Source organism: Lampetra planeri, chromosome 69 (genome assembly GCF_965212315.1).
Source record: "Lampetra planeri chromosome 69, kcLamPlan1.2.h2, whole genome shotgun sequence".
Classification (NCBI taxonomy): Eukaryota; Metazoa; Chordata; class Hyperoartia; order Petromyzontiformes; family Petromyzontidae; genus Lampetra; species Lampetra planeri.
The window spans coordinates 277,261-289,657 of record NC_136174.1 but is presented as its reverse complement, the minus strand read 5'-3'; the positions used below and the strand labels follow the sequence as shown (position 1 = coordinate 289,657).

Sequence of the window (12,397 nt, the reverse complement as noted above, 5' to 3'; positions counted from 1 at the left end):
CACACAGGCTTGCAAGCTGTCATCTGTGAGGCGTGATCGATGTTTGTTTTTAATATAGTTCATGTTGGAGAAGACCTGCTCACATACATATGTGGAGCCGAAGATCGACAGGACTCCAAATGCATACTTTTTCATGTTTATATAAGTGTTGGGGATGGCATTCCATGTTTCGAATACAAGTTTGTCCTGTTTGGGAAGGTTTTCAATATCACTCCATTTATGATTCTGAGCCAGAATGGCCTTCTGACGGGCAACATCCTCAAGAGTAGCGGTCAAGCATTTGAACTTGGACACCCATATATCTTTGTCGGCTATATCGGCCAGTTCCATCTCAAGATCAGGTTGACTTACACCTGCAAATGCAGTCATATTCAATAGGGATGGATCGATCGCCAGGGGAGTGACAGGGAAGGATAATGTCGTTTTTTCCTCTCTGAACTCACAGAATCGTTTCCCAAACGAACTTTGCATTGTGGTGATTGCAGACTTGAAATATTCCAAATTTATCGTATCATGACTTTGTTTGAACTCTCTCAAAGAGGGAAAGTGAGACAGTGTACCTCTCTGTAAATCTTTGACAAACACTGTCAACTTGCGCTCGAATGCCAAAACCTCCTCCAGCATGTGCAGGGCTGTGCCTCCTTTCCCCTGAAGGGTTGTATTTAGCGTGTTTAGATGTGCTGTCATGTCTACCATAAAATGTAATTTTTCCAGCCACGCTGGCTGTTCCAGCTCAGCAAAGGTGAGCTCTTTGCTGCCCAGGAAGGTTTTTACTTCTTCCAAACATGTGACAAAGCAACGGCAACGTTATTGCCTGTCACCGGGCGGGCAGTGTGGAGCGGAGCGGCGACCTGTCAGCAGCGGCAACGCCAGAGCAGGTGTCACAGTGCGCCTCCTCCCCTCGCTAGCATCCGCCCCGGAGCCGCGGTCAAGGTTCAAAAGAGCCGCATGCGGCTCCGGAGCCGCAGGTTGCCGACCCCTGGACTAGAAGGTAAACTGTTTACTACTGTGTACGATTTCCATACTTTGGTTAACGATTGGGTCATGTGAGAGTTGGTGTGTAACAATGTACTTCACGCACCCGTTTGCATGCACATACACGGTAGTTGGTTTATGACGCAATGGCACGCGTAAGGGCAGTGAGTACAGATTTTTATTTTAATCCGGAACACAAGAAGGACGTTTCACAGAACATACCCACCCAAGTCGCGTCGGATCAATTCAGAACTTAACAACCTTCATCATACTATCCAACAGACACCTGTCCTATCTCATCGGCCGAGTAATTCAATCGTTAAGCCACTCGTAACTTTACATCCGTTATCCACAGTGCAACTGAATTCCCGGCCAATGAAATCATAATCGTGAATGACAAAACCACGACAGCTGTTAATGACACTTGGCGTGAGCAGACACACATAATCCGGTGTCGAAAATTTTCGACCGACCACTATTAAACGTTTTGGGGCCAAAGTCAACCAGATATTTGACCCACAATGATCTCGAATTCTTGGAGGAGGATTTGGAAGTGTCCTCACTTCACGACCGGTTAAAACAAAACTCTGGAGCTGACAAGAGCTAAGTAACGATAGGTGTATACTCAGTGCAGGGGGAGGGGGGCACACACAGAGATGGGGGAGGGGGCGTTTGGAACCCAGATATCATTCGTGTATATATATTCATCTGTGAATCAAACTCCCATTGGCATTGCACCCACCATCCCAATCCAGCTGATTTATTTTTGGTTTCTGTCCAGTCGAAGAGTCGATTCCTAAGTCCCATTATGATTAAAATGTTAATATATTTTGTTTAACAGCTTTCATCACAGACTAATTTCAGCCACCAAATGTATTTACTCCCCCAAATTTCAGAATCGGAATCCGTGTGCGTGCTTCCCTCGCCACCAGATATTTTTTTTTTACGATTAATGTCAGGGTTCGTTTTAAAAAAAGAATATATATATTTTTTTCTATTCGTGGTAGATTTTGTTTTCCAGGTCGTTTTCATTCATCGTCATTTGTGTTAATGCCGAGAAGTTCAGAAAAACATTATGGACAGACGCCGGCAAACCCGCCCACCCACTTGCATCACGACACTCACTCTGTCACACGATGACACACTCACTCACGCACGCACTCAAGGGTCCGAATGGCGTAATTTGCAGGAAATTGGCATAGGAGTAGGGGGTGAGGAACTTAACGAATGGCGAAATGATAGTATTGCACCGATGAGAATTCGTGTGAGAGTCAAGGGCTTGGGTAGGATGGGTGGGTCAGTCGGTATGAATGGGCAGGTATGGGAGGGGAGTAGGTGGTGAACCTATGCTCCCTTTGGTGGGTGGTTGGCGAGGCTGTCCATAACCTTCCTCAAGTCACTTCTTCACCGGAGTCTTGAGTCACTTCCACAGGCACCACTTCTGTTTGAAGTGACTGCAGATGGGACGCAGGGCTGGGCACAGACGCGCACGCATCCCAGATCATTAAATTGCACTCAACAAACGTAGTCTACCTTCATAGCCAGCATTATAAATCATCAATCTGTGGGTTAGGCCCACATAAAGATCGGACCAAACCTGTATCTCTAAGAATATTTTAAGAACCCTTCACCACTGGAGCTATAAACTTTTAAATCATCTAGATTTATAACGCATTTCTTTAGAACAACTTTTTGTGTTCAGTTGGTTGTCCTTCCGCACTTCCGATGAGCGCGGTTGGCTACGTACGGCGCCAAAGAAGTTCAACATATACATAATACGTGTCCCCTCCCCTCCTTCCACAACCCCGATCATACACTCTCACAATTTCTCACTGAAATCGACTCGGGTTTAGCCCAGAGTTTGCTAGTTCCCACGTGGGGTGAAAACTAATTGCCACTTCCTTTTAAAAGAACAAGCCATGCCTTGTCTGGGGGGATGGGTGAGGCATAATGATAAAGGGATGGGGCCTGGGGAATAAAACTCCACATACAGAGGAGGAATTCGTGAACCACGAACTTTCCAGATGATCTAAGGAAATTAATGCATCGCGTCAAATAAGTGCAGAAGGCAGCACGAACTTAATGCCGCAAATGCGGGCATGGGCCAATTGGTGCCAAGAATAATGGAACAATTACATGGAATAGTTACCTGGTGCGGCAAGTCAACGATCGCCTAGCAATTCTGTCACTGTACACAGACATACAAACACATACACGACACATTTAGACAACAGCAACAACAGCAACAACAGCCCCGGTCGAATCACCACTAAAGTGATGGTCACAATGGTGCTTTTGCTAGGCTAGGTGCACGTTGACGGGGTCAGGTGATGTTTGGGAGGCACTTGATGCTAGCAGGTCATGGTTACAAACCGAGCTGCTATGCACTGACTGAGATGACTTGCAGATGTGCTCATCACTGTGTTAACTTGACACATTTTATCATCCATCTGGTTGCTCTGGTCATTGTGAGCGTTACCCCCTATTGTTGTCGTTGGGGGGGACAATAACCTTCATGTGATCTCTAATCCACGTGTCCCTCCACTGTGTCGAGAAATGTGCATCTCTACACTTTTAATCGCTTTGCCACCAATCCACCCAGGAGCTTCAATACTCTATTTGGGAAGGTTATACTCGGTTCGGGAGGTTTTGGCTATTATTTTGTCAAGTTTGAGGATCTCTGCATAAGTCTTTGAGTTTCTGTAAGTGTATGGTTGTCTGGGAACAGTTATGGGTCTCTGGATAAGTGTTTAGGGTGTCTCGGTAGGTGTATGAGTCTCTGTCTTAGTGTACGGGTCTCTGCGTGAGCCTCTGGTGTCTCTGCGACCTTCACTTACCGGTGACGACCTAGATGGCACCAACAAAAGGCGCCAACGGGGCAGCTGCATACACAGCACATATCGCAGTACAAAGGTTAACGGAGATTCACGTGCCTGTTACAATATAATATTGACCACAGCAGACTTTTTTGAGAGTAAATGACGCATCCAACAGTCAACGAGCACAGTCCTTAATACACGCATTAAACAACACTCCGTAGCTGAGCTGTATAAACGAAGGAACATTTATGCGCCGGGAATTTGCCGGCGGGAAAGAGAAACCCTCACCGATTTTGCCTTTCACCGCGTGAGGAGCCACCACACCGGCGCCAATGCCGAGGGGGTAGCCGAGTCCGCCGAGGGCTGCAAACAACACACACAGGAGGGAGGGTTAAATGGTGGTTAAACATTAAACCTCACCCAGCACGTTTCGAATTAGCACGGTTTGCAACGAACGGGTGTGATAGTTGTTCTAACATACACATGCTCGCAGCGGCTTTTGGCTGGCCATCGAACAAAGACCGTCACCGCATCATCGCGCGGCCCTTTCAGATGCGCTTCTGCGGCCATCTGCAACGCTCTTCCGATATTAGGAAGCCACTGGAGCTGTGGTAATTTTACATCATCTAGATTGAAAACTGATTTCTTGCGAACTACTTCTCGTATTTAGTTGTCCTTCCTCCACACCTCCGATTAGCACAGTTGGCTAGGTACGTGTTTTGTGGTTTGACTTAAAACTGCAGGAATTCATATTCTTGGTTATTTCGGTAAAGTCACGTAGATATGAAAAAATATAAAAACGAAAAGTTAATTAAATTAAAATTACGAGTTTTCGATCACAACACAAGCGATCGTCATTGCTTGTGTTGTGATCGAAACGTCGTCACTTTTATTCCACAAAATACTCATGGTCCAACTACCGTCTTGTCATCGGTTGCTGTTGCTTTAACCTCGGACAAATTACCGGTTAGGTTTCATTATAAAACAACAATAGTGGTTTTTGAAATTAATGATATCGATGATGATCGTTAAAGATTTTACTATTCTGTTTAAATCCCCATACACCACCGACACGACATTCCCGAACGTTTAAGCCTTTGCATTTCGAAGCGAAAATATTCCGCACAAATAGAACCGGTCGCCACTGAATTAACGTGGCAATAACTTTACAGAACCAATTATAACAGCCCTTGACACCCGGTCCATGCTTGGCGGTTTTTCGCCCAATCAAAGATCTATCCAGGCTCAAGATCTGCTTAACTTCTGAGATATGATTTCATTGAGGAAATGCAGTTCTGCATCTCTTCACCCGGAAATATTAAATAGGCTCGGCACAGTTTTTGCCGATCGCCAGATTGCGTGCGGTGGAGGGGAACTGTGGGAAGTGACTCCCACCTCCGTGAACTCCTACGTGCCGGCATTGAAAATTAAACCGGATAAATCAAATATCCTGTAGAGCTCACCTCTCATTGAGGCACCTGCCACCGGTGGCAGTTGTATTGCTGCACCTTCATCCATGATGAGAATAAGAATATGATTTGGCGTCCTCTGGTCTAACACTGTTTGAGACTAAGCTCTAAAAGAAAGCTTTCTCTGGTGTGGACCAATCAGTTTCAAAGACAATGCATCATCTATTTTCAGAGCATGTTTTTTGTTTGTATTTTCACCAAAAGAACATGTGGTTAATGCAGATATAATTCTTTGCAAAAGGTTTAAGTTTGGTGTTTTAACATTTTAACACCTGTTTTGTTGCCAGAAAAAATGGGAAAACCTATTCTTCAGAATAGGATGTATCCTTATTCCTATACATACATTTTTCCACTCCCTTCTACCGTAATAGATTCAATGTTGACTGCAATCATGGCAAACCAATTTTGCTCGTGACTCACGTTCATCTTTGGATGTCGTGGTGATGGTGTTAGTAGGGGAGGGGATTTTAAGATTCAATTCAAACAATTAGGTAGGGGTGGGGGGCACATGCAAGGGCATGCACATGCAGCATACCCACCGCGGTGATAGGGGGTGCATGGTATCCGAGCCCACTATAAGGGTGAACGAGCTCAGCTGCCAGGGAAAGACAGTTCTGTGTTTAATGGGCGGGGGGAGGAGATTCGATGTAAGGTTGACGAGGGATTGATGTGAAATGGTGGTTGAGATGTTAACAACCTCGCCTGGTATAGAAGAGGTCATGGGTTCGATTCCGACCCAGACGATGCATGTTCTGTATTTGGAGTTTGTGTGTTCTCTCCCGTGGTGGTCACGTGGGGGTTGCATTTCACCTCCATATTGAAAAACATGCGTTCAGAGTGTTTGCCTGATTTAATTTTCCACGTGATAAGACATTTCGTTGGGCTATCGTTTGTGGCCAGGTCGCTTCTGATAAATAGCTGCATATCTTAGTGGGCCTACCAACCGCTCTGCTTTGACTGGCACAGTCCAGATGAGTCGAGTGGGCGTGGCTGTCCGAAGAGGGCGGGTGCTGATGTTCGTTTAGAGAGCAGCTGAGCCTAACTGACCAGGTGGCTCCGCCATAGAGCTGAGCAGCTCGCAATCATGAAGTTGAGAGTTAAAATCTTGGTTGATGGCTAAAACAAGTACACTTAGTAGGGAAGATCAACAGTGGTTTGTCGTGTGGATCAACTCTCCCCTTGCCATGGGAGTGTGGAATTTCCAATGCTAATTTCACCATGACTTGTTTTGTACGGGTGGTCGAGTGTGTGGCATAGTGTATGGATCTGTTACAAGCATGGTGCGTGTAGGCACCTCCAAGGGCCGCTCCGTGATAGCCGAGACCACCATAGCCCAGACCACCATAGCCCAGACCACCATAGCCCAGACCTCCATAGCCCAGGCCTCCATAGCCCAGGCCTCCATAGCCTAGGCCTCCATAGCCCAGGCCTCCATAGCCCAGACCTCCTGTAATAGCGAGAGGGAATAGAATGGAGAATGTGGGTTCAGGCTCTATCATGCGTTAGTTTAACACGTAGGCTTTCGCGACCAATGTTATTCATAATCAACATTTTTGGGTTTAGATCGCGTTATTTATAAATGTGTCGTAACCCTCCACCACCCGACACGGCCGGTAATTGCATCCAGCATCATCGGGCAATTCTGGCGAATTGCTCGATGATGCTGGATGCAATTACCAGCGAAACGTCGTACTCAAATTGTAAATGTTGTGGCTTCAACACACCGGTGGGCTAAAGCAGTGAACTATTTGTCTTTTGTCAACGTGACACATTTTTACTGATTGGCCGTGTCGGGTGGTGGAGGGTTACGACACATTTATAAATAACGCGATCTAAACCCAAAAACGTTGATTATGTCTATCATGCGTTGCATATAGAAGTATATAGAACAGGGTTATTCGTGAGACTGATGTGAGTGAGATGGGCCAACGACTTGCCCACTATAAGTTGTCCACGGGTTAACGATGAGACATCGGGAGGTATGGAGACACATTGTAAAAAAAACACGTTTATATGCGTACACAAATGAGTGTTTAAGTGCATGTAAGAATGTGTGAGTGTTTGTGAGCATGTGTGAGTGGGTGCATGAAAATGTGAGTGAGTGTTAGGATGTGAGCGACTATGTATGCGTGACAATATGAGTGTGCGTGTTGGCCTGTGACCACATTTGAAACATTAAGATGCTGCCGCCTGCTGAACTATGCTGCCTGCTGGCCTATGCTTTCATTTATTTGAAGGGTTCCTCCTTTATATGGGTTGTTTGTGTGTTTTTAACATGTCGCCATTTTTTTGCAAGTTACAGATTTTTTTTTTTAATTGGAGGTCACTTATTTGGGCTTTTTCATCATGCCCCGTCGCCCACTTGTCTATTTAGATTTTAGACCATGCAACACGTTAACTAAAATCGCCTTAGAGCAATATAATATACGATATGACTCTGTCACTATGTTGAACATCTTTCGCACCCTACATCGCCAACCGTGTTAATCGAAGGTTAGAGCCATCATAACCGCACTAATTGGGCACTCCATTCATTCACATTTTTCCAATGCACTGGCAACATCACTGTTTAGACCGTTTAGCATTGTGATTCATTGAGTGTAGTTTCGCTGAGTTGTAATGAACTTCACTCACCCACAGGGTGGCCCAGGAATCCCGTAGATAAAGTGCTCACAGTCTGCTTGCCAACGACAGCTGTGGCAAGGCAGAGACACGCACGCAACACAAATAGACACAGAGACAAAAACAATCCCCTTCATAGCCTGCATAGCATGTTAGGGCAAGTGCTGTTAGAAGGCATAACGGCCAGCCGCCTTTGTCTCCCCACTGGTGATGTTTATACACTGACCCCTACAATTATTTTTAATGCTGAGTTAAAGAAAGGCCCAGGACCAGTTCAAATATTCTCTACCGTTATTAGTTGTGAGCGGGAATCGAACTCAGGTCACTGGTGTATAGCACAGTGCGCTAAATACTACACCACAACGCTCCCACAAGGATTCCCCCTATAGCCTTAACAAACTGTTGGGGCAAGCGTCGTTCACGAGTAGCAATTATTTAGGCAAGTAACGGCACACAAGCGGGTGAATGACCAGCACCACAGAAATCAAAAAGATAAAGACAGCCATAGACGCGTGCACACGGACACACAAATAGATGCACTGACTTAATATTGTATTATTTTACCAGGTAAGGTCGATTGAGCTATGTAGCTTTTTTTCAGAAGCGACCTGGTCACGAATGATAGCTTAACAAAGTGGCTGATGTGAAAATGTATAGCAGCAGCCAAACACTCTAAACACATGTTTCTGAATGTGGAGGGGAAAATTAGAGAACCTGGATAAAAATCCTCACCACCACACAGACTCGCACAGATACATCCATAGACACGCAAAGTCAGACGCAGTCTCGCACTCACAGAGATCCACAGAGAGACACAAAAACACTCACAGACATGCATAGACACAAAGACAAAGTCAAGGATACTCACATACTCAGACTCGCACAAAGTGAAAGATCAAAGACACAGACTCACACATCCATAGACACATACAGTCAAAGATATATTCACACACATATCCATAGACACAGGCTCACACAGAGATCCACAGATAGACACACAAAGACACAGACTTACACTCACACAGATATTCCATCCAACTTACGCGTCGCAGTGGCGAGGTGAAGGAGGGCGAGGACGAGGAGAGCTTGAATAGCGGCGGCCATTTTGCTTTCGGGGTTTTCTGCTTTCGCTGTCGACGACAAGAAAGAAGGGCTTGAGTTGAGGCTGATGAAGCTTCACTTCGGAGTGACGAGCCTGGAGTTTGAGCCCCAGCTTTTAAAGGCAGCAACCAGGGGCTGGCTTGGCTTTGACCCAGCCAAGACAAGACCTAGCCTCAATAGCTCCAGTGTAGCGTTGACAAACGCCAAAAGCAAAGCACCACGTCTATTTCCTGTCAAAATACGGGAGGCATTGAAGCCTCTCCAAATATTTATGGGTTTTTGGGTTTTTTTTACTTGAGTTTCAGTACATTTCCACTCGACACCACTAAATGTCGCATTTGCCTCGATATTAAACTAAAACTAAACTATTTGTTTTTACCAGGTAAGGTCCACTGTTAATATGGCTCTTTCAGAAACAACCTGGCCATCACAAATGATAGTACAACGAATTGGCTGATGAAGCGGTCTACAGGGTAAGGTGGTGGAGGCGAAGGCTGAGAGACGACGGATAATGAGAAAGGATGAACGATGCTGTCGACGCAAGTATGGGATTGAGGTGACGCAAATCGGGGAGCGGTATTCATAAAGTGATGAAGTCTTGGCGAAACGATGCAAAAGGGGGAGATGTGAATCGAGGTATTATTGTTTTAGGAACTCATCCAAATTAAATGAGACCAGCAGGGGACGTGGACAAGAATGTGTGTATGAATGATTTGGAGCTTTCGTGACTGCAGGAACTGTGACTTTACTGAAAAAACCAAAGCGTGTGTATGTATGTTGAATTTCTTCTGCACCGTACGTTTGAAAACGTGCTAATTAGAGGTGCGAGAGAAGGACAATCAACTAAACACGAAAAGCAGTTCTCTAGAAATTGGTTTTCAATCGAGATTTAAGAGCGCACAGCTCCCAGTGCTTTCCTAGTATCGGAATAGTGTTCCAGACGGCTGCAGAATCAAGCATGCCTCTGTTGCCGGCTGCTATTATTTCGTATCTTTTTCACCCTTTTATATAGTAATCTATTTCATTTCATTGATCTTAATATTAGTTTTGCACTAGTTTTTAGGGGGGGGGTGGGTTTGCTTTTAACCATTCAACTCACAACCTGACTTGGCCTTCTATAACTGCGACCACGCACAACCTGTTTTTCCTGGCCACCGTTCATCACGCATAAACACACATTCTGTGTATATGTACACATACTTTTATAAGCTTATGTTTATTTTCACATATTAAAAAAAAGTTTTATTTTTCCAGGTAAGACGCACTGAGCGAGGTAGCACTTTTTCAGAAGTGACCTGCCCACAAATGATTGGCTAATGAAGTGGCTTAACACGTGTAAAACTGTAGCAGCAGCCACTCTAAACGCATTTTTCTTAATGCGGAGGGAAAAACTAGAGGACCCGGATAAAAATCCACACGACCACGGGAAGAACATGCAAACTCCAAATATACAGGCATCAGGGTCGAGATCGAACGGACGATTTCCTGTGTAACTGGCGAGGTAGTTAACATCTTGCCACATGCATACACAGATTCAGATGAATTCTGACATACACACGGACACATAGAGCATGCACAGACATATATACATGCACATATATATCAGCCTGAGCTTCGTAGATTAATAAGACAAAGCTCCCCCGTATAGCCTTAACATACTGTTGGGGCAAGTGCTGTTAGCGAGCACTTTTTTCGGCCCGCACCGTACACGAGGGAGTTTGTGTACAAGGCGAGGTAGTTAACAGCTTGCCACATACATACACTGATTAAGATGAATTCTGATATGCACAGACAGAGCATGCACAGACATACAAGCAAATAAATAGTCGCATGAGCTTTGTACATTAATTAGACAAAGCTCCACCGTATAGCCTTAACAGATTGTTGGGGCAAGTGCTGTTAGCGAGCACTTATGTCGGCCCACATCGTACACGAGGGAGTTTTTGGCCAACACTTCCGACCGCCTTTGTCTCCACCAGTGGCAACGTTTTTATAGTGCACATCACTAATTAAAACATACACATGGACACACCAACGCATATATACAGTACTGTCATATATTTCCAAATGCGCACACGCAAAGTATATTCACACGACGAAGACACGCAGTCCTATTTTCTCTGAATCCACAACATTTACAACACCAGCGAGTGCCGAGGTAACTTAATTAATACGTTTCGTTTGCGTGACAAACCCGTTAACGTATTCTGTCGGCTGGTGGTGGGTTAACGAGACATTCATATTTCTTCTTGGTTCTTTCGGTAAAGTCACGTAGAAGGAAAATAATAAAAATAAAACATTTAATTCTCACGACGTTTCGGTCACTTCAGGTGGAGAACAGGTCTGTCGAGAAGGCAGAGTCTGAATGAGACATTCATATTCAAGGGATCTGACCCCCAAAACAGACTTTATTATTTGGCCTGAATGTTAAACCGAACAAAGCTGGGGTTTTTATTTCAGTCCATCGGTGCCCAGTAGTATTCGTCTTGCCCTGCATCTCGCTGCCGATGCGTTCTCGTTCTCGGTGTGTAATTGACAGGGTCGGTCGCCCGCTCCGTCACGTGACGCAAAACGGCGACTCGGGGATTGGCTCCTGAGTCACGTGCACGTGTATAGGCCACGCCCAGACAGGCACCTGCACGGATTCGTGCTCAAGCGGTTTGGCTGCAGCGACCCGTCCAAAATTACTGACATCATTGACACTCATAATCAACGATTTTTGGGTTTAGATCGCGTTATTTATAAATGTGTCGTAACCCTCCACCACCCGACACGGCCAATCAGTAAAAAAAAGTGTCACGTTGACAAAAGACAAATAGTTCACTGCTTTAGCCCACCGGTGTGTTGAAACGTGAAACCACAACATTTACAATTTTAGTACGACGTTTCGCTGGTAATTGCATCCAGCATCATTGGGCAATTCGCCAGAATGGATCCATTCGCGAAAGCCTACGTGTTAAACTGATCATTGACACTCATTGACACTCATTAATATTGTCAAATTAGAATATCTCAATAAAAAGCAATGCTGACTGTTGATTTTATTGAGTAGTGACATCTGTTGGGTCGTTCTTGTTTCCGGCATTAATCAGATTTCACCCTTTCCCCCTGTGATGCAAGGGAGGCTTGGAAGGCATAATGAATGATGAATATATGTGCTCATAGTCGATTCTGGGCATTTGAATGTGCAGCTCTGGCGATTTTTGGCAGCAGCGGTCTCAAAATGGTTGACTACATACACTGCAAAATAATTTCAACATACTGTCCATCCACAAAGCACCTCTTTGCTTGATTCAGTCTATGGGAGGATTGAGCAGCGTGATGTTGCGTGGCGTTTGGGCTGATGTGGTGTCTCTTGGCAACTTGCAGGGACGAGATCTGAACTTTCGGTGTTTATTTTTGTGTAATTGG

At 45.1% G+C, this 12,397-nt stretch overlaps 1 protein-coding gene across 1 annotated transcript; it reads right to left on the bottom strand.

Annotated features, from left to right (window-relative positions):
- Positions 1 to 1,135: 1,135 nt before the first annotated feature.
- On the bottom strand, positions 1,136 to 11,505 carry LOC144737427 (lamprin 0.9-like). The gene is made up of 8 exons (XM_078620106.1): positions 11,181 to 11,505; positions 8,929 to 9,015; positions 7,898 to 7,957; positions 6,558 to 6,710; positions 4,083 to 4,157; positions 3,813 to 3,857; positions 3,125 to 3,163; positions 1,136 to 2,448 (listed from the first exon to the last, which is right to left on the bottom strand). The coding sequence occupies exons 2-6, from the start codon at positions 8,987 to 8,989 to the stop codon at positions 3,823 to 3,825; spliced, it is 384 nt and encodes a 127-aa protein (XP_078476232.1). The 5' UTR covers positions 8,990 to 9,015; positions 11,181 to 11,505; the 3' UTR covers positions 1,136 to 2,448; positions 3,125 to 3,163; positions 3,813 to 3,822.
- Between the last annotated feature and the right edge of the window lie 892 nt (positions 11,506 to 12,397).

Excerpts from the sequence above, each read along its gene's own strand:
- LOC144737427 (XM_078620106.1), bottom strand. The coding sequence starts at position 8,989 with ATGGCCGCCGCTATTCAAGCTCTCCTCGTCCTCGCCCTCCTTCACCTC. Across the intron at positions 7,958-8,928 it reads TCACCTCGCCACTGCGACGC|CTGTCGTTGGCAAGCAGACT; the intron begins GTAAGTTGGATG and ends GCCTTGCCACAG. Across the intron at positions 4,158-6,557 it reads TCACGGAGCGGCCCTTGGAG|CCCTCGGCGGACTCGGCTAC; the intron begins GTGCCTACACGC and ends TGTTGTTTGCAG.